Source organism: Artemia sp. Qi Xiang Cuo, chromosome 7 (assembly GCF_049724085.1).
Source record: "Artemia sp. Qi Xiang Cuo chromosome 7, ASM4972408v1, whole genome shotgun sequence".
NCBI lineage: Eukaryota > Metazoa > Arthropoda > Branchiopoda > Anostraca > Artemiidae > Artemia > Artemia sp. Qi Xiang Cuo.
Genome location: NC_142800.1, coordinates 38,702,252 through 38,724,880, shown reverse-complemented (window position 1 = coordinate 38,724,880; position 22,629 = coordinate 38,702,252). Strand labels below are relative to the sequence as shown.

Here is a 22,629-nt window from a genome sequence, read left to right as displayed (position 1 = left end):
ATCAATGTATTTAGTATGGACCCATACATGTCCCAATACAAGTCCTAGTGCATACCTTCTGAATTCATTGAAAAAATTCCAAGTGTTAACAATATCCTGATTATTGTTAATCGTAGTACGTCGACTATGAAGACCGGCCATTGGCTATGCATCTTTCAATCGGGGACGACTCTTGAATTTTTTTATAATCTAGGCCTATCGTATAAATTCTACGCACCATACATCAGCAAATGCATTGAAAGCAGTGTGAAAACCAGTATTCAAAATCTACGAATAGTGCAAGATTCAGCAACTAAGAAATGTGGCTTTCATGCACTACTCTTTTTCATGTTCAGATGTCGTGGCTACACCTATAAGCAGTTTCTCAACATCTACATTGACTTACCTCAATTGAACGACTTTCTTGTGTATAATATACTTACAACTTTATTTAATATTGATTTTATTGCCCTAATAATAAAATTTACCAAATATTTATGTTAAAATTTTTAATAATAAAAAAAAAATTATATAAATGATAAAAATACTTTTATACTCTTTAGATTTCGTCCACTAATAAGTATTTGTCGACAACACCTAGCGCAGGTAGATTGTCTGAATTCAAAGTGTACTGATCCTGATGTAGCGCAATGTCAGGGTCACATTTTCTACAGTAGAGTGTGACTTCACTCTTGTCATATCTCTTTGTATATTTAATGAGACCAGTCGAGTTCATTCCAGAGAAAACACAATAGTTAATGTGCCTATATGCATCAATTTCACACACGGAGTCATATATCGGATACTCTAATACTATCACTGACCCATAAAAATAAGCGTGCGTCTCATCAAAGCATCCATTGTTTTCACACCGATGACATAGAAACCATATTCTCTTGTTGTTCCAACAGTTGAATCGTTGACCTGGTTCCTCCTCCCAGAACCATCTAAAACCACGACGATACCAATCTCGTAGCAATTAACTAAAATCATGGTTAGGACTCTTTCCAATCATACCGGGATATGTACTATGTCACTGCTTGCATTTATCATAATGACAATTGGAACATTGCTGGCCTTTAGGATGAGAGTCGCACATCTATTCAAGACAGGAATTACAACCTTTAATTTGTACCGCATCTCCTCTATGCAATTTACACGGGTTGCAGAATCTACACTTTTCATCATAATCCTCAATCATTGTGCAATTCTCACATGATGACCAGCTGCCCTGTGTGTACATACATAACTGACATGTATGGAAAATTTTTTCATGTGTTAACGCTCTCACTACAACAATGAAACTGATCTATCAAAAAAAAAAAAATTGTCTGAGAGAGAGAGAGAGAGAGGAGTAAATCATCCTTCAGCACCATCTTTCTTATGAAAAAAAAAACTCCTAAATTTATAAAAAATAGATTTTAAAAGCATATCCACAATATCATTTTGTCGTGTCGTGATCAATATATAAATAAATTTTGTAAATGCATTTGGACCACGATGTATAAGTTTCATAAAATAGTCTTATGATGTAGAATCAGTTTTCATTATATCGAAAAGCATTCCCCGAGAAAATATTGTCCTTTGAATAGACAACTCGAGAAAATAATAATCTAGGATCAAACTTTTTTCAATAAGAAGTAAAGTCCTCATGATTAAATATTTCTCAAATCTATCCATTTTTTAGAGTCCTAACTCTCTCATAACCAACTTCAGACTAAACAGAATTTCTTTTTGTACTCTAAACAATATACTATAGTATACTATACAAAAAGAAAAAAATATCATTGATTTAGAAAACAGTTTTATTTAACATAATTACAATAATAATAATAATATTCACTGATGCATTTTGTTCTCGTCAATATATTTCGATAGGACGTCTAACGCTGACCGAATTTTATTTATATGGAGAATATTCACTTTTCCTGCAAAACATTATTGTTCCTCCTGTATAAATTTGCTTGATGATATCATGGATCCTACATACATAGTATCCCATTAAAGAAACAGTCTACAGCCTGCGGTTATTTCAACGGCCACATTGGGTAGTTGTATCGCGTTGCTTCTGCTGCTGTTGTCGGTTCCATCATTAATCTCCAATAATGTAAATATACCACTCATTTTTTTTTTCTCCACTAATATACTTGCAAATAAAAAACTATTCTCTTTGAATTCAAGTCTCTTACTAATATGAATTGTAAAGAAAACTATTCCTTTTATTCAAATCCTAATCATCAATCAAGTTGTACCCATTCCTATCGGCAAAGAGTGTAATGACCGAGTGTAATGACCTGTTTACCTAACAGAAAAACCTGTTTGGTACGGGGGCGTTGTAGAATAACATGGTATTTGCTATAGCTTCCATAGAAGTAGTACCTTGGTATATACTCACAATTAAATAAATAATGCCAATATACATCATTCCTGTCAAATACGTCAACTAAAAAAAAAAAAAAAAAAAAAAAAAAAAAAAAAATACTGTGTGTATACTTATTACCATGTCTCATTTAATATTTTTCATAAATCGTCGGTGGACTAAAATCAGAAACTGCTGAAGGTTGAAACCCCTGAGCTTAGTCAATCAAGGATTCTTGATTGTTGTGCATTAAAAGCACAACATTTCGTGATGTTGTGCATCACGACAGAAAAATATCAGAAATTTCTACCGACCAGGGTGTTACAATCTCCAAATAAAAACACCATACCGTCTGTTTGTTCATGTAGCTGTAATTAAAATTCATCTGAGTCAGGTCAGTCGGTTCAGTTGGATTCCCGTCAGTCGGTTCTACAAGGGCTCTAATCCTCATGTAAGGGGCCAACGTAAAGCTTGGCTTGGGCCCGGGTTGGCCTGAAATCCTAAAATTGTTAGGCATTTCTATAAAAGTAAAAATATAAGGATCAAATAAACATATAATTATATTTGACAATCAAGACACGTCAAGAACTTATTACTAACAACAACAGTACTAAGAAAAACTCACTGCAGCATACAGCGTCTCATTTAATATTTTAAATGAGAAAAAAAAAAGTAATAAGTTTAAAATATTAAACTTATTACTAACAACAACAGTACTAAGAAAAACTCACTGCAGCATACAGCGTCTCATTTAATATTTTAAATGACAAAAAAAAAAAAAAAAAAAAAAAAAAAAAAAACCTTAAAGGGAATGAACCAAACCAGTGGTCTCAACAAATCTACCTAAAAGGTTTGTGCTTAGTTGTCTAGCCCAAGGAGGAGACGTGTGATGTCCCAGAACAGAGCGCATTGTGAATGCCTTTAAATGCCCTCTCACAGCAATTCCTTAGTATTTCCGTCTCCTTCTCATATTTTTTGCAGTTGAGGATGATGTGACGTATGTCTTCATACACTCCACATGTGTCGCAGTTGAGGGAAGGGGTCATTTTCCATTGGAAAAGTGTGGATTTAGTCCTTGCATGGCCACATTTAAGACGAAAGAGACAAGTTGAAAGGATACGAGATGAGAGGTACATTTCTTTTGATGGCTGCTTGTAATTATACAGATCCAGGAGCTCGGTATGGAAAGAACGGAGCCAAGCCTCTTCTTCCTCCAAAATTTTTGAACTGATTGAAGACAGGAATTCAGGTCCAGTAATAGGGGTTTGAGTGATCAGACCCAGATGGGAGGCTTGTTTTGCAGCCTGGTCTGCTAATTCATTTCCCTTTATACCACAGTGTGCTGGGACCCATATAAATAGGACTGATATACCCTTTCTTGCAAGTTGTGTAGTCAGATTTTCAATCTCCATGGCAACATTTCTTGCTTGGTGTTGCTGATGTGAAAGGTAGTCCAGAGCTGACATGGTAGTCTCTGTTTGGCTTGCTATGGCTTGAAGAGAAAACTTAAGTGCCATAAGTTCTGCAGAGAAAATTGTCAGGTAGGGTGGTAAACGGTAGGAAAGAGACAGGCCCTGGGAGGGCATAACTACTGCACAGCTGCATTTTGTTTCTGTCTTAGAGCCATATGTGTAAACTTGGATGTAGTCCTGGTATTCTGCCAACTTTCCCAGGATCCTTCGATGCCCCACTGTACCACTAGCACGGGAGAAGAAAAAAACAGACACGCCAGGGTTTCAAGCTCTTTTTCGAAATTCCCGATAATGTAATTTCATAATTGACGTTTACTGTTGAGATAATCGTATATAGAACGTATGATTATTCCAAAATAAATTTTTAATTTGAGTAAAAACATTTTTTTTTACCAGGGATTTTTTATTAAAACGAGTTTACAATTTTTAATTACTAAGGGAACTGAGAGGAAAAGGATTCCAGAGGGGAGTTTAAAGCCCCCAATTAAGGATTACGATCGAGAAGACTTCAATGGTACACCGTTGATGGGGTCATCGAGTCGTGGACTGAAATTTCTAGTACCCTTTTTGGGGCTGACAGTGATTAAAAAGCAGCCAGCCAGCCTACCATACCCTTTTTCGCATCCCAGCTACATCCGCAAACCTGCACGGTATCGGATGAAAATTTTGAAACAGATATGTGGTTCAAAATAGTCAATAAGCCTAATAACTACCATTCTAGGGTTGGCATGATCCCTAAATTCTTAGGGATCATGCCAACCCTACCTCACACTTTTACTTGGAAGGAAGGGTTACAGAAGGAGTAGGAAATAATTTTTCTGGTCTCCAATCTTTATAGATGTTTGCACTATGAGCCACTGTGGAACTTAGAATCGATGCTTAAATGTCTGGTCTTCAATAAAGCTTGAATTTCGTAATTCTGTTCAGAAAAGATATATTATATTTTCGACATTTCTTTTTTAAGCTTCGTAATTTTTATTTATTTTTTTTTAACTGAGAACAGACACTTTTTACTACACTAATTTTGCCGATTATACTAATTTTATAAATTTTTACTTAATATTAGACTGACAAAATGCCAAGAAACTCCAAACAGTAGATAGCGTTGGTGATTTCTTTTGCCACTAGCCCCACTTTCCACTCTTAATGTTACCCTACTGTTTGGTACTAGATAAAATATTCTACTTTGTTTAGTGTTAGTTAAAAAAAAAAACTTTCCGAAAAATAAGTTTATCAAAGAACAGTAAAGGTCATTTTAAACTTAATCTCAGCATATACAAATACCTGTTAAAATTCAAACTCAAAACGACCAGAAATTACTATTAAATAATAAATGAAACCCAAAACGAACAGAAATTAAATAAACAATCATAACAAAAAACATACAACAAGTAATAACATAAATGAAAAATAGATCTTAGAGCGAGTGGTACTTGGATGTAACATAGATATAAAACTTAAAACGAAAAAAATATTTTCCTATCGAACCATAATTAAAGTTCGAAATGAATAGCAGTTAAAAGAACCGCCAACGAAAAGAAACATGCAATAGATATCGACGTAAATGAGTATATAAATCTTAAAACGAATGAAACTTAAATTGAGTATGAAAATCAAGCTTGAAACGAACAAAAATGACTACAAACAAGAGTTTGGGTATCGCATACTTCTCTCACTGTAGAAGTCTAAAACCTACTGCGTCATTGGCGCTTTATTGAAAATCAAATTTATGACAAATATTTTCTTTCGTACTTAATATTGAAAATAAATATTAAAATTATAGTAAAATTTCGAACTGATGAGCTTTCTGCAATTAGTATCATTATACATCAAATATTCAGTTTAATTTATTAGCTCTTTCTAAAGTTGTTCAAGATGAATATAGTTTCACTAAAAACAAGAGTTTGGATACTGCCCCCTTCCTTAACTGTAAATAAGAACCAAAAGCCTACTGCTTCATTGACGCTTAACTGAAAACGCTTATATTACAAATATTTTCTTTTCCAGTTCTTACAGCATTGAAAATAAAATAAAATTACAGTGAAATAAATTCTTTAACTGATGGACCTTTCAAGAATTAATATCACTATACATCAAATACTCAATTTGATGTTGTATATACTTTCCAAGACTGTTAAAGATGCATTTAGTTTTCAGTAAAGCTCCAATGACGCAGTCGGTTTTAGACTTTAACAGTGAGAGAAGGAGAAGATACTCAAACTCTTGTTTGCAGTGATTTTGGTTCGTTTCAAGCTTTATTTGCATATTCAATTTAAGTTTCACTTGTTTTAAGATTTATTTATTAATTTTACATTAATACCAATTGTATATTTGGTTGCATTGATTGTTTATTTAATTTCTGTACGTTTTAAGTTTCATTTATACTTCAATAGCAAAATTTTTCTTTTCGTTTTAAGCTTGATTTTCATACTCAATCCAAGCATTACTCACTTTAAGATCTATTTATTCATTTATATTATTCCTTGTTGTATGTTTTTTGCTACAATTGTTTATTTAATTTCTGTTTGTTTTGGGTTTCATTTATTCTTTAATAGTAATTTCTCGTCGTTTTAAGTTCGAATTTCAACAGGTATTTGTATCTCCTGAGCTTAAGTTTGAAATGGCCTTTAATTTTCTTTTTAAAAAATTATTTTTCGGAAAGTTTTATTTAATTAATTTTTGTGCGTTTTCGATTTCAAAATGTTTCAAGTTTTAAAAAATTCCTTATTTCAAAATAAGACTTAAAAAAAATAAATCAAACGTTCAATCAAACGTTGGAGTTCGTGGTAATTATCTGAAATGGTTTTATAGTTTTTTAAGCGGAAGATCTATTCAAGCTGTTTCAAATGATTTATGTTCTTCTACCCATCAAGTTAAATGTAGTATACATCATAGATTTGTCTTGGGGCCACGTTTGTACCTCGTGGATTTTGATTCAATGCGTTTTTACTTACCAGAGTGTTTTATCATGACTTTTGCGGATGATACTGCTTTAACTATGTCTAGTGGAATGATTGATGATCTATTGTTGAAAGTAAATAGGGTTTTAAAGTCATTTTATGTATTTACAAGTTTAAGCCTTTTGTCAGTGAATGTTAAAAAAACTTATTTTATGATTTTTAGGAGAGTTGGTAAGCCTCCGAGTGTTGATGGAGAGATATTTTTTAATGGTAAGCCTTTGTCACGGGTGCACGAGGTGCGTTATTTGGGCTTCCAGCTTGATTGTAATTTGTCTTGGAAGCACCATAGTGATCTTGTTGCAGCTAAAGTTGCTAGAGGTCAGGGAATTTTGCGTCGTATGAAGCATTTTTTACCATTGTCGGTTCTTTTATTATTGTATCATAGTATTGTTGCGCCGTATGTTTGTTATGATTGTGTCATTTGGTCTATCAATTTTTATGCAAATTTCAAAAGAGTGCAGATCTTAAAAAATAAAAAAGTAAGTCTTATTGGGAATTATATAGAAAATGTGAATGATACCGTGTCATGTTTTAAAAAATTAAGAGTGCTTAACATTTGTCGGATTCGCGATTACCAAGCTGCTATTTTTGCCTATAGATGTTGGAATGATGTATGTCTTCCAGTTTTTACAATTTTTGTTCGCGTAAATAGTTCACTCCACAAGTATGGGACTAGAGAGGCGGAAAATTTTAGTGTTGAGTATCGAGACACCACCCATGCAGGTTTCGGGAGTCGGTATTGGGCTCCGGCTATTTGGACTGATATCCCAGTTTGGCATTCGGGAAGCTGAACAAAGTTGGTAGTTTGAATTAAAAATAAAAAAACATTTTTTGGGCGTGGGGATTTATTCTATCTTTTTTTTCATACTTAATGTTTTTTTTTTCTTTTCGTAATAGTTTTTTGGATTTTTGTTTATTTTTAGAGAGAGAGTTTTCAATGTTTTTTTGTTTTTTTTTTTTTTTTGTTTTTTTTTTTTTTTTTTCATGTCTTTTTTTTTTTTGGAGAATTAGAATTTTGAGAGGTTGAGAATTAGAGGATTGCAGCCGTCTTTCATCAGGATTTTCGAGCCTTCTCCGGGCGGTTGCTTGTATATAGTTTATTTTGTATTTATTAGTAAATAAAGCAAGTCAAGTCAATTCAAGTCAAGTCATCAAAGTATCAAAACTTGTGTCAAAGTAACAATTTCAAAGTGAAAAATGGGTCTGTGTCAATATCGGAGTTTTTATTATCTGATGTTTGAACTATTTTTAGCAAAGTGGATACCCCAAAATTTTTAGCGGATGGATCTGGGGAAAAAGGGCGTGGGGGGGATAACTAATTGACCTTCGGTCTCTTTTGACTCTTTAAAAGTGAACTAGAACTTTCTATTTTCAATCAAATGAACCCTCTCTGAAGTTTATACGAGCATCCCTTCTATAAGAACCGAGTATAACTTACAACGCCTGTCCCTGGGCCCTGGGGGGGTTGTGTCATCCCTCGAGTTTTAACGTCTGATGTTTGAGCCATTTTTAACAGAAAGGTCACCTCAAATTTTTATCGGATGGGTTTATCCATCCGATAAACCCAAAGGTGTGGAGAGTGGGAGGGGATAGTTGCCCACCCATCTTTTGTACTCTGAGAAAATGAACTAGAACTTTTAATTTCCATTCAAATAAGCGTTCCCTGAAGTTCTTACGAGCATCCCTTTTATAAGAACCATATCCGGCCCAAGGACATAGCTTACAATGCCTGCCCCCAGGCCCTGGGGATTTATGTAGACACCGGAGTGTTTATTATCTGACCTTTGAACTATTTAAAAAAATAGTTATATCAAAATCTGTATCAGATGGTTTTGGGGAAAAAGGGCGTGGGGGGAGGCTAGAGGCCCTCCAATCTCTTTTGACTCTTAAAAATTGAACAATAACATTCGATTTCTATTCAAATCAGCCATCTCTGAAGTTTATACAAGCATCCCTTCCATAAGAACAATATATGCCCCCGAGGCATAACTTGCAACGCCTGTCCCCAGGCCCTGGATGGTTGTGTTGACACCGGATTTTTTTTTTATCTGTCCTTTGAACTATTTTTAACAAAATAGCTATCTCAAAATTTTTATCGCATGCATCTGGGAAAAGAGGCACGGGGGGGCTAGTTGCCCTCCAATCTCTTTTGGCTCTCAGAAACTGAACTAGAAATTTCAATTTCCAACCAAATGAGCCCTCTTTGAAGTTTTTACGAGCCTCCCTTCTATAAGAACCAATTATTCCCCCAGGGCATAACTTGCAGCGCCTGTCCTTGGGCCCTGGAGGGTTGTATCGACAACGGAGTTTTTGTTATATGATCTTTGAACTATTTAAAAAAAAATTGATATCTCAAATTTTTATCGGATGCATTTGGAAAAAAAGGGTTTGGGGGGGGCTGGTTACCCTTCGACATCTTTTGACGCTTAAAATGTAAATTAAAACTTTCAATGTCCAATCAAATGAGTCCTCTCTGATGTTTATGCAAGCATTCCTTCCATAAGAATCATATATGCCTACATGGCATAACTTATAAACCTTACCCTGAAGACTCTGAGTAGATTGACCTGCTCAAACATACAATTTCCAAAACTTTCAACTACATTAAACAAAATGGCTATCTCAAAATTTTGATTGGATGTGTTTGGGAAAATGGTGGGCAGGGAAGGGGTGTTAGTTGCCTTCCAATCACTTTTGACTGTGAAAAAGGGCGCTAGCCATTTAAATCACCAATCGAATGAGTCCTTTTTGAAGTTTCTATGCCAACGATTTCTATAAAAATCTGATATACCCCCAGGGCATAACTTACAACCCTTGCCCTGAGGGCTGTGGGGGGTTATCACCCTCGAATACCTAATTTCCAAAATTTCCAACTACGTTGAACAAAATGGCTATCTCAAAATTTTGATTGGATGTGTTTGGGGAAATGGTGGGAGTGAGAAGGGGGCTAGTTGCCCTCCAATCACTTTTGACTATTAAAAAGGCCACTAGCCCTTTGAATTTCAAATCGAATGAGTCCTTTTTGAAGTTTCTAAGACAAGGTTTTCTATGAAAACCTTATATGCCCAGGGGCACAACTTACAACCCCTGCCCTGAGGATTGTGAGGGGAGTGTCCTCCTCAGAAACGTACTTTCTATTTGGAAATCAACTACGCAGAACAAAATGGCTATCTTAAAATTTTGATTGAATGTGTTTGGGGAAATGGTGGGCGTGGAAGGGGTGTTAGTTGGCTTCCAATCACTTTTGACCCTTATAAAGCGCATTAGAACTCTCGATTTCTAATTGAATTAGCCCCCTTTGAAGTTTATACGATGACCCCTTCCGTATGGTGCCTCCCTTTCATAAGAACCATATATACCCCAGGGCATAACTTACAAAGCTTGTCCCTAGGCCCTGGGGGGTTGTGTCGACTTTTCTTCTGACTTTGGAACAATTTTTAACAAAATTGCTATCTCAAAATTTTTATCTGATGCCTTTGGGGAAAAAGGGGCGTGAGGAGGGGGGGGGGGCTCGGTGCCCTCTGATCTCTTTTGGAATCTTAAAAAATGAACTAGAACATTCAATTTCCAATCAAATGAGCCTTCTTTGAAGTTTTTTTTTACGAGCATCGCTTCCATAAGAACCATATACTCCCCCAGGGTATAACTTACGACGCCTTTCTTCGGGCCCTGGGGGGAGGGGGGCTGTGTCGACACCAGATTTTTTGTTATATGGTCTTTGAACTATTTAAAAAAAAATGGCTATCTCAAAGTTCATATCGGATGGGTTTGACAAAAAAAGGGCGTGGAGGGGGGGGGGGGCTAGGTACCCTCTGATCTCTTTTGACTCTTAAAAACTGAGCCAGAACATTCAATTTCCAATCAAATGAGGCCTCTTTGAAGTTTATATGAGCATCCCTTCCATGAGAACCATACATGCCCTCAGGGCATAAATTACAACGCCTGCCCTGGGGCCCTGGGGGTTGCGTCGATACCGGAGTTTTTGTTACATAATCTTTGAACTATTTTTGACAAAATAGCTATCTCAAAATTTTTATCGGATGCATTTGTGAAAAAAGAGAGTGGGGGAGGGCTGATTACCCACCGATATCTTTTGCCTCTTAAAAAGTGAACTAGAGCTTTCAATCTCCAATCAGATGAGCCCCCTCTGAAGTTTATACGAGTTATCCTTCCATAAGAACTATATTTGACCCCAGGGCATAACTTATAACCCGTGCCCTGAAGACTGTTGGGGGAGTGTCCTGCTCAAAGATACAATTTCTAGAACTTTCAAATACGTTGAACAAAACGGCTATCTCAAATTTTTGATTGGACGTGTTTGGGGAAATAATGGGCGTGGAAGGGATGCTAGTTGCCTTTCAATCACTTTCAACTATTAAAAAGGACACTAGCCATTTAAATTTCCAATCAAATGAGCACTTTTTGAAGTTTCTACGACAACACTTTCTATAAAAACCTTATATGCCCCCAGGGCATAACTTACAACCCTTGTCCTGAGGGCTGTGGGGGTTTGTCATCCTCAAAGACCTAATTTCCAGAATTTACAACTACGTTGAACAAAATAGATATCTATAAATTTTGATTGGATGTGTTTGGGGAAAAGGTGGGTGTGAAAGGAGGGTTAGTTGCCCTCCAATCATTTTCGACTATTAAAAAGGGCACTAGCGCTTTGAATTTCCAATAGAATGAGCCCTTTTTGAATACTCACAAAGCTTTCTATAAAAACCTTATATGCCCCCAGGGTATAACTTACAACCCTTGCCCTGAGGGCTGTAGGGGGAGTGTCCTCCTCAAAAACATAATTTCTATTTGGAAATCAACGACGTAGAACAAATTTTTGATTGGATGTGTTTGGGGAAATGGTGGGTGTGGAAGGGGTGTTAGTTGCCTTCCAATCATTTCTGGCCCATAAAAAGGGCACTAGAACTCTTGATTTCCAATCGAACGAGCCCCCTTTGAAGTATATGCGACGACCCCTTCCATGTGAAGTGCTTCTGGGGAAAAAAAGAATAATAAATAAATAAATAATAAAACATCAGAGCCGTATGGCCTTTGCTATAGGCAACGCTATAGCGTTGCCTCTGATTAAGGCTTCTATGCAATAATTTTGTCGGTAAGAAGGCTACCTCAAGAATTATGAGCCTTTCCTTCTAGTCAAGGAAGATTCTACATTACGAAAGCCAAACAGCATTAATACTGAAAACAATAGTGTTTATTTTTGAGTTTATCTTTCAAAACGTCTACTAAATTACTCGTTTAAAAAATAAGAAATACCTAAGGCGGAACCAGCAGTAACCATGCATGGTTGAATAGTTCTTACTTTATGAGTATAAAAACTTAGGTTTATTGAAGCAATGTCAGTTTATTAGGTGGAGTTACAGAGAAATATCAGACAGAGCTTGTAACAAGTTGGTCTAATCATGCTCAGCAAAGTGAGTCTATTTTTCATAAGGGTCAAACCATGAATTTGTTTCAGGGGGATTAAAGACTCAAAGTAAACAATAGAACAATTATGTTAAAAATATACAAAAATCGTTTTGTTGAGAGGTTTTGCGTTCTTAGCAAAGTAAAGCGACACTTCTTCCTTTGTTTGCTCCTATATAAACATAAATAGGTGAAAGTTACGAGCGCAGACAGCTTATATTTTATCAAAAGGGTATTTTTTTTCTTTGAACAGAATGAAAAAGAAAATCCATTAACAGTAAGGACCAAATACGTCGTTTAAAGCGAGAAAAAATAACTTATATAAGATTTTAAACTTAAAAAGAGTAGTAATAATGAAACCAAGGGCACCATTCGGAGGAGGAGGGGCTGGAGCGATTGCTCACCAGATTTTTTCTCCCCTTAAGTTTTAAAAAATAGCTTTTTCGGTATTCTCATTGAAAAAAGAAAAAACAACCAAATTGCCCTGGATTTTGAATGTTTTGTATCTTCATTAAAAATTGCAGATAAATCCCCCCACCCCCTAGATTTTCAAGAATAATCACCCCCAAATGAAACTTAATATAAACAGGAGTGGAAGTGAACAATGAAGGAGCAGTAAAAGAAAGAGAGATTACAACAAATTAGGGATTGTGCTTCCGCTCCTCAAATCCCCAAAAACTTTAAAGCATCATTTGCATTTTACTAGAGGTGAAATAGATTACTTATGTAAAGTGACAAGTTTTGATTAAATTGCAAAATATCATTTCATAAATACATTTGGAATATGCCACTCTTTATCACGTCTACGCTAACGCGTAATCTAAGATACAAAGTGGAAAATGGATAATTACAAGTTGTTGAACTATAGATAATTTACATTATAAACAATAATAATGACATAAATTTGACAGAATATTAGCTTCAACAAATACCATACTGAATTTGTTGACAATAGTTTTTTTTAGGGTAAGACAGCAAGGCATTTTGTAAGTAAAGTATTTATCAGCAACTCAGCACCCCTATTGCTAAATTAGTCCCGACTTTTTACAGAACAGTTTTATATATGAGCCTAATATCTATAAATAAAAGCCTTTTTCAGGCTTTAGACACTCTCCTTCAAAAGATACACTGAGCTTACCCGTAATAGTTGGCGCGCAACTCATTGCTATACTGCATGGTAATATTATTGCATAAACAATACAAAATGTCAGTACAAAATAGAGAATGTCAATTCCACGTGCGACAAATGTGGCACCACACGGCAACATGTCCTCGAAAACTGAGAGGTTATGCCAAAACTTTTTCGAAAATTTCCAAAGAATTGGTAATCTCATAATTTTTTGCTTGAGAGTATTTTAATCCTACCCAGGTCAAATTTATGGTCTGTAGCACACAATGGCACAGGGGCGGATTCAGGATTTTTTTTTTTGGGGGGGGGGCAAAATAGGTTGATCTGATAAACTTGTGTTAGGAGCAAGTTTAATTAACGGAAACTTGCGTTAATTAAGTAAATTACACTACTTTAGACTACGTTAGAGGGGCGCACGCCCCCTTCTCCCCCTCTCTGGATCCACCACTGCAATGGCAAGAATCACCAATCTGCGGAGACACGATTTCTTTTTTTTTGCTTAAAAAAGCACTAGGACTTTTAAATCTATGGTCAAATAAAATTTCTCCTGATATAATATGACCATTGGTGAAAATCAACTTGAATTTCCCTGAGGATCTTAATCATTTTTGGGGATGTTACATCCTTTTTCTAAAACCAAGCAAATTCTGGTTCTAATAGCTTTTAATAAGTAATTTTCAAATTAATGAATAGACCTACGCATGTGAAGTTTATAAGCATAAAATACACATGCCTTAATAAATAAATTATAACCAAGACTCAGTTTAAAAGTTTTGGTTCTTTACCTACCATGTATTGCCATGAACGGTTTGAAAAGATCTGTCAATTGATTACTCGTGAGAAGGATTCATTGAAAGGCCTCCCTCGGGAGAAGGCCCCCCTCTAAAAAATACAAAAGAGAAGGCTTCATTCAAAAACTGGTGTAGAAAAGAAGAAGAACTCTCTTGAAAATTGACTTCTAAAGTTTGAAAACAAAGCTCCAACTTGTGATTATATCAACATTTTGGCTGTTAGGGCAAGATAGGTTCCACCAGAGCCAGAACTATTTTTTTCCGTCTCATTCAGCGCATTTAATTGTACTCTAGGTTCATAAACTTAAAATATTCACGACTCAAGGGCAACAGATTCAAAAGATTTCTTCCCGCAAAAAACTTGACCTTTTATGCAGTGTTATTTACAAAAAAAAACACGAATAAAATTTGTAATAAAAATTTGGTAACACATTAATAGAGTAAAACGTCAAGACGTACTTATTGAAAAACTTTCAACGACTAACGTGAGACATAAAGGCCTTAATAAGGAATGCATAATAGGTAAAGAATTGAGAGTTGCTATTCCAGCGAAAAAGTGAAATTTAAACCTAAATGACATTGAGATTGTACTTACATCAAAAGTTTAAACTTTTAGGTACATTTCCCCCCCCCCCAAAAAAAAAACCCATAAAGTTGACTTCATAGCAGAAACTAACAGGTATACTAATGTTAAAATAAGGGTCGTATCCAGGATTTTTTTTTTCGGAGGATGGGGATTACAAAAGGACTTTTTTGAGGGGTCAGGGCAAAAAAAACACTTCAAACAAAAATTTGTTTATATTCATTTTTGTTACAATTTTAGGAGTCAGACACATAGTTCGGGGGGGGGGAGGGGGTTAAAACCCCCTCTCCCTGGATACGGCCTTGGTGAAAATAAAATGCTGGTTATTAGTACAGCCTGATAATTACAATACTAAAACTGTTTTGGCAGTTTCTTTTAAATTCTTTTCCGATTCCAGGTATTTTTACTTACACTGGTGGCTTTCGTGGCGTCTAATGAGTATCAAAAACCTGCAGCTGCATACCCTGCCCAAGTGGCTGCAGCTCCTTACCCAGCACCAGCATATAAACAAAATGCACAACTTGTCCAAACAGCTGCGGCTCCTTACCCAGCACCCGCATATAAACCAGCTGCCTATGTAAGTTATACCTTTTGTCTAGAAAAAGATGTGTTCTTAAAACCCAGGTTTTGACTTGGGTTTAAAGCTAGATAAAACAGATGGATGAAAGGTGCACAAAAGTAAACTATGAATTTATAAAGATTGTGCTTAAATGCCGAATATAAAAGCACCCCAACACTGTAACTTAAAGATATTTTTATGTTCTTATATTCTCTTCAACTTTCAGTTGACTTGTTTAAACCAGTGCTATTGCAGCAAAATTATTCGTAATTCTTTTAATTATATAAAAAACAGGTTTTTCAAAACAAAGTAAGGAGCATTATTAAAACTTAAAAAGAACAGAAACTATTCTGTACATAATGGCGGCTGCCCCTTCCTTAGCCCTCGTTCTTTATGTTAAAGTCTTAAAGTTCTTTAAAAAAACTTATAATTCAAAATTAAAAGTCCTTGTCTTTTACTAATCTTTCTCAGAGAATTGTGACAAGAAGTTAAACTTTAGCGTAAAGGAGGGGTTTAGGAAGGAACAGCCTCCATAATATACATAATAATGTCTGCTCGTTTTCATTTTTATTGTTGCTCCTAACTTTGAGTTGAAAAAGCTTATTTTTTATATTATATTCCTGACCGAATCATGCGGAATTCCTATTGAGATCATTCCAGGAAATTCATTTCCGTCTTGCTCCGTGTAAAATTTCCCTTGGAAAATTCCCCAAAAACTTTCCCCCTATGGAAAATCTTCATCAACAGAAAATCCCCCCCCCCCAAAAAAAAATAATTTAAGTATGTTTCTAAATAACAGATATTATATGTGAACAATATGGGCAAATGGCGTAGCTTATAGTTCTTTCCTCAGGGACAATGGAGGATCATGTCACCACCAAAGGCATAGTTATTGTTCCTTTCAACTGTGCTAAATCAAATAGCTACCTTAAAATCTTGATCGGATGTCTGTGGGACAAAATAGGATTCGGAGGGGCGCTAGTTAAACTCCCACCGTTTTGGTCACTGAAGAAGGGCAATAGAACTATTGATTACCGTTCAAATGAGCTCTCTCTCTCGATCTTCTAGGACTATTGGTTTGATAACATCGCCCATGGAAAAAAACACAAATAAATAAACACACATCCGAGATTTTCTTTTGGATTAAAAAAAAAAAAAAAAAAAAAAAAAAAAAAAAAAAAAAAAAAAAATGAAATTCAGCTTAAAGTGAAGAGCAACATTAAAACTTAAAACAAATAGAAATTATTCCGAATGTGAGGAGGGTTGCCCCCTCATTAATACCTCACTCATCACGTTAGTTTTTTAGTATTTTTAAAAATCTTTTTATTCTAATTAAATGGCCCTTGTGTTTTAGGAGCCATTCCTAAAGAATTAGGACAAAGGGTCAAACTTCAACGTAAAGAGCGAGGTAGTGAGGAGGGGGCAACCCCCCTCACATACCAAATAATTCACTTTCCTTACTTACGGTAAAAAAAACTTTTTTTTTAAATCTCTGATTGTTTCCTCTGTTTCCTCCATACTTTCAGTCGAATTAACTTTTTTTAAATTTCTGGTTGTTTTTCAAAAAAATGTCGGGAAATCTGGCTCCCTACCATGGAAAACTCACTCCCCCACCAAAAATTCCTCCATGGAAATTCTTCCGACGTGAAATACCTCCCCCCCGGAAAATTTCCCCAGGACAATCCCATCCTCGCTGGACCCCCCCCCCCCCTCCAGAAAGTTTCTTTCTGACGCTTCTGCCTGAAAAATTCCCCTTACTTTACTTTCATTTGAATAAAAAGACTTTAATTTCTAATTGTTTTTCGAATCATGCCGGATATTCCCTTCTCCGTGGAAAATGCTTCCCAATACCTCCCCCCCCCCCTCCAGTGGAAAGTTACTCTCGCGGAATATTCTCTCAAGGAGAATTTCTCCCGAGGACCCCCCCCCAACGGAAAAATCCTCCAGACAATTCCAATTTCACTGAAAATTTCCCCAGGAAAATTCCGCTTAACATCTTCACATATAAAATTGAGTCGGCAAAGAGAAAGTAAGACAAATAAAAGAATTCTGTAAAGGAATTCTGGCAAATTCCTCCGGTGCAAAATTTTCCCTGGAAAAGACACCCTCAGAAACTTCCCTCCCAACAGAAAATTCTCCCTCTTGAAAAAGCTAACCCAGCAGAAACTCCCCCATCCTTCGGAACCTGTGTATACTTCCCAATAACAAATACTATACATAAACAAAGGGTGAATTTCATAACATACAGGGGCCGTTGGGCTCATGTTGTAAACAAAGGCATAGTTATTGGACCTTTCAACTGTACTGAACAAAATGGCTATCTCAAAATTTTGATCGAATGGCATCGTGGAAAGAAGGGGCGTGGGAGGGGAGCTAGTTGTCCTGCACCATTTTTGGTTATTTAAAAAGGACACACAAACTTTTAATTTGCGTTCGAATGAGTCCAGTCCTGATACTCTAGGACTATTGGTTCGATAAGACCAACCCTAAACAAAAAAAAATTACAAGAAAAAAACACACACAACCGTCATTTTTTTCTGGCAAAGAACATAAAATTCCACATTTTTGTAGCTGGGAGCTTGAAACCTCTACAGGAAGGTTCTCTGATACGTTGAATCTGATAGTGCAATTTTCATTAAGATTCCTTTACTTTTTGGGTGTGTTTCCCCTTTTTTTGAAAATCAGGCACATTTCTCAGGCTTCTAGTTTTTGATGGGTAACATAAAACTCAATGATAGGTTTTAAGAGCTTTTTGATCTTAAAGAAAATTTATAGGAATTCTCGAGACATCTTAAAGTTAAAAACAATATCCAGAGAGAGAGAAAGAGAGAGAAAGAGAGAGAGAGAGAGAGAGAGAGAGAGAGAGAGAGAGAGAGAGAGAGAGAGAGAGAGAGAGAGAGAGAGAGAGAGAGATAAAACAAAAGAGAGAGAAAAAAAAAAACAGTAATCATCATCCTTCTTCGGTCAAACCCAAAATTTTACATTTTGTAGACAGGAACTTGAAACCCCCTCAACAGTTTTCAGACACATTGAATTTCACGTTGTAGTTTTCATCAAAATCATAAACCTTTTTTAATTTATTCTAAAATTGCTTAAACGAACTTATAAAACATTTTCCTATAGCTAGTTTTGTCTACCCAACTTTTATAGCTATCCCCGTCCAACGTGCTTTTTTGTACTTTTTTTGGACGACTATTAGTTCTGTTTGTACTAAATCGTTCAGTTTAGCTCATAGTTAATAATTATTTGTTGTACTTAATCAGTTAATAAAAAATTGTATGTATTTCCACTATCGTTGTGCACAAGATTAAAGGATGTATCTAAAAATAAAAAGAAATCTGCTGCTTGGTTGACACGAACACTTTCGGGGTATCGCCTGGATGGATCTACAGAGGCATATTTCCATAACAAAAGGTGGATGACAGGAAATGATTGTAAGATGGGTCACTGCCCCTAGCTAAAAGTTATCAGGGACATTTTAAGCACTATTCAGGAAAATGAAGTACATTTTTCATCCATGTATCTTTAATTTGCTCACATAGGTGCTCTAAAGGTGTGTGTTCCCTGAGCAGGTTTTTGGCAAGTCATTTTTCCTCCGTCCTTCAGTTCAGTTTTTCAACTTAAGGCGAGAATCTGGCCGTCAATGATAACCGAGACCCAATTTTAACTATCTACCGAGATAATTTTTTAAAATTTGATTTGTATTTTTTTAGAAATAAAAATACGTTGAAAATAGGCGACTAACAAGCAAAATTCGGAAATAATTCTATTTTTCAACAAGTCTAGATCATTCTCTAAGAAAAATATCTCAGTATCCTAAGTCTGCCTCGGTGAATAGATAGATCTGCAACTTATGAATTAATTATAGAAGTATCTTGTCCTTTCGGGGCAGCTTAGAGGTCTAGGCTTTTCGTCTAGAAATTCTCAAAGTAATATCCTGATTCTGGCTTGGTGAATGGATAGACCTGCAACTAATGAATTTAAGTATAGAAGTATATTGTCCAATCGGTGCAATTGTAGGTCTAGGCTTGTTGCACAATTACATGTTTCATAGGGAACGTACGAAACACGCCATGTCTTTATTTTCTCTTACCTGTTTTGATTTTTATGACTAAAAAGTAGTCGCCTATTCTTGTAATTTCGCACTGGTTTGTCGCGAAACGGCATGATTCATACTGGACGTAAAAATCTAGATTAGATCTTGAGGTCTTGGTTAGAACCATCCAAACTTAGTTTTTTCTCTCCACTAAAATTCTGAATATCATGGATACACCCATCCGTTTCGGATGGACGATATCGTCTTTAGGTAGATATCATCTTACATAAAATAACACCAACCGAGTTTTGTAATTTGGTTTCAATTTTTAGGAGCCAGGAATGCCGTACAATTTTGAATATGCAGTCAGAGATGATTATTCATATAATAATTATGCTCAAAAAGAAAGCAGTGACGGCAATATTGTTTCTGGGTCATACATAGTAGCTCTACCCGATGGAAGAACTCAAATTGTTAATTACAAAGCTGACCACTACAACGGTAAGTAGTCACTAAAGATGCGTAGACACTCATATGTAATTTATTTTGAAGAAAAATTGCTAATTGGAAGCACTTCAATATTTTCCTTTGATTCAAAAATTGTAAGAAACTAGACGAACGGAAGACCAGAAGCTTGACTTAGTTCATATTCAACTACAAGCAAGGCCATTCCCTATCTCTCGGCTCAGTTATAAGGATATAACTTGAGCACAGGCACTTGTACATGAATTTATTTTAGAGTGAGATCAATTCGAAAAAAAACTAAGAGCAAGTCGATTGTATAGAAATACAAAAAAAATATATAAAAATACCGTTAAAACCTTGTGTTTTTTCTCGTATTTGCTTGATTGAGCAATTTCTCTCCTTATTCAATTGATTATTTGTTCACGGGTCATCACTATGGCAATGGGCCTAGCGCAAATTCATCATGTGTATTTTTGTCTGATAGGCTAAATTTCAAGGAGTCACCTCGTCCAACTATTGAATTAAAATACCACAATTTCCAGAAGAAAAATATAGCAAAAAAACTACAAAAACTGTTATAATTGCTATAAGCACCAAACATATCTTAGTTAGATAAGGGAGATAGATTCATTGAAATGCTATTTACTCAAAAACGAGAGTGATTGAAATAGTGTTGTCCGCCGGGACCAGTAGTATACTGATTTTTATATCGATAATTTGAATGTAGCTAGTCACGCTACAATCTAGGTTCCATCAAGTTTCCCCACTTCTTCAGCTTAGTCGGGCAGTAAAGTTTAAAGCATGTCTTTGGGGAGGTATGTGGGCAAAGCATAAGATTAAAGTACAATATTTTATAAAGACTCTAATCACTATTGCTCTGACCTTATTCACACCATGAAAGTAAAGTGATAAAGGCTATTAACAAATGTTTTTTTAGTTTGTTCAAAAACAGACTTAATTCCTGATACCGCAAATATGTGTCTTAAAGTATATTAAATGGCCTAAAAGTTCAAATGGCTAACTGATAAATTTCTTGTCATTTATGAATAAAACTAAATTCCGGATATTTCCAAATAAAAAGTATTATAATAATAGTGGTAAACCCACATAACCAGCAAGCCTGCTAAATCTACAACCCCTGTCAAAAAAGAAACTGAACTTCGAGAAATGATGAAACAAAGTCTGTCATCTACTGTGTGATATCGTGTGTAATTCCCTGCTATTACACACAACATTTATGCTATTTGAACATTCGGTTCATCTCTAGAATATAGAGCAGCAGAGTATTTTGACTAACAGCTGAAAAATATATTTGAAACGAAAAACTACAACTGAATTTTGCCTTTTCCCTTGGTAAGTCTTGCAGAAACTAAAGTCTTGAAAAATCATCAAGACTAATATCACATACATGAGTTTACAAGCAACTTCGATGCAATTACAATTTGTCTCTGAGGTCAATGAATATCAATCAATGTTGACCTACAGTTGGGAAAACGCAAAACTCACAAAAAGATTGATTAAGGATGGACTCAGCACAATGATCAGCAAAAACAAAAAAGAGAAACAGAAGTTACGATTTAAAATTCCAATATTGCCGAAAATTCCCGGTTCTATGTCCGAGATATAAAAAAATATATCAGCTGTTGTATTCATTTGGCATATTGAACCAAAGTTTGACACAAAATTGAAGACAAACAATTAATAGAAATGTTTATTTTCTCTGATTTCTCTCTCAGCATTATTGAACACTAAATACATTTTATTTTGTAGGATTTGTAGCTGATGTTAAGTACGAAGGGCAGGCTAAATATCCAGAGCCACGGCCTTATGCAGCTCCTCCAGCGTACCCGTCAAAGCAACAATACTAGTATAGAAATTTGATGTTTTGTACTGAAAATTAATGTTATATATTTTATTAAATAGAACCAATATTTTCTAATTTTCTATACGTATAAACAAACATTTCGTTGTCTGTCTTTCTGTCTAACTTTACATTCAATAAAAAATAAATTCCTCAATCTGGAAACGTCAAATTAATTGCTAGACAACTTTGGAACCTTGGGTATTCGTCTAGACTTCAAACATCAAATATGTTTTTGCTGAAACAGAAAACAAGAAAAGCAAAAAAAAAAAAAAAAAAAAATGACACCATGACGGGCTAATTGTGAGCTTACGATTTCATGAGCAAAGGGAGGCGATAAAAAGCCTTCGAAACAAGCTTTTTGCCAGAATTTTGACCTGGTTAAATCTTTAAAAGATCACAATTTGTTGGAATTTACTAGTAAAATAAAAAATCGAAACATAAATGAAATGCATAACCAGGAATCTATTTTTTGGTGTCGGTGCAGCACGTGAAACTTAGTTCCAAGCCAGAACTGATTTACAAATTGGAAAGTTTCAAAAAAGAAGAAAAAACAGTCCAATTCGGGGAGCGGGGGGCAAACTATGAGAATTATCTTTTTATATCTATTTGGCAGTAGAGATACTCCACTTTACCACATGGTTATAGCCCTTGTAAACCTGCTTATCCAATCTTACTCTAGCTTACCACCCTAACAAGACAGCCAAGAGCTGGCGGACTCCATTCCAATCCTCTGTCTGGCTTCTAAGGATCTCTAGTCACCCCTCTCCTATTTTTTATATTAATTAAGTAGATTTGAATGTCCAACGTCAAAACTAATTTTAAATCGTGTTGCTTAGTAGTCAATGGTTAGATTGTCTAAAATTCCTTATCTAAAATACTTCCGCGTTTGTTTTTTTTCTTGGGCATTTTCCTTGATTATATTATTTTGCTGCGCTGAAGAAGAGAAGCGGTTGTTCTCTAGAGAAATTCGCTTTGTGTGTTTCTTCAGCATTTTCCTTTGGCCTAAAA

The 22,629-nt window shown here is 35.5% G+C and overlaps 2 protein-coding genes across 2 annotated transcripts; one reads left to right on the top strand and one right to left on the bottom strand.

Annotated features, from left to right (window-relative positions):
* Window positions 1-3,204: 3,204 nt before the first annotated feature.
* On the bottom strand, window positions 3,205-3,924 carry LOC148950251 (uncharacterized). Its single transcript, XM_089091813.1, has one exon. The coding sequence runs from the start codon at window positions 3,922-3,924 to the stop codon at window positions 3,205-3,207; it is 720 nt and encodes a 239-aa protein (XP_088947939.1).
* Window positions 3,925-12,139: 8,215 nt separating this feature from the next.
* Window positions 12,140-21,682, top strand: LOC148950250 (cuticle protein 7-like). Its single transcript, XM_089091523.1, has 4 exons — window positions 12,140-12,202; window positions 15,095-15,274; window positions 19,625-19,793; window positions 21,528-21,682. Exons 1-4 carry the CDS (start codon window positions 12,191-12,193, stop codon window positions 21,623-21,625), a joined length of 459 nt encoding a protein of 152 aa, XP_088947649.1. The 5' UTR covers window positions 12,140-12,190; the 3' UTR covers window positions 21,626-21,682.
* The last annotated feature ends 947 nt before the right edge of the window (window positions 21,683-22,629 follow it).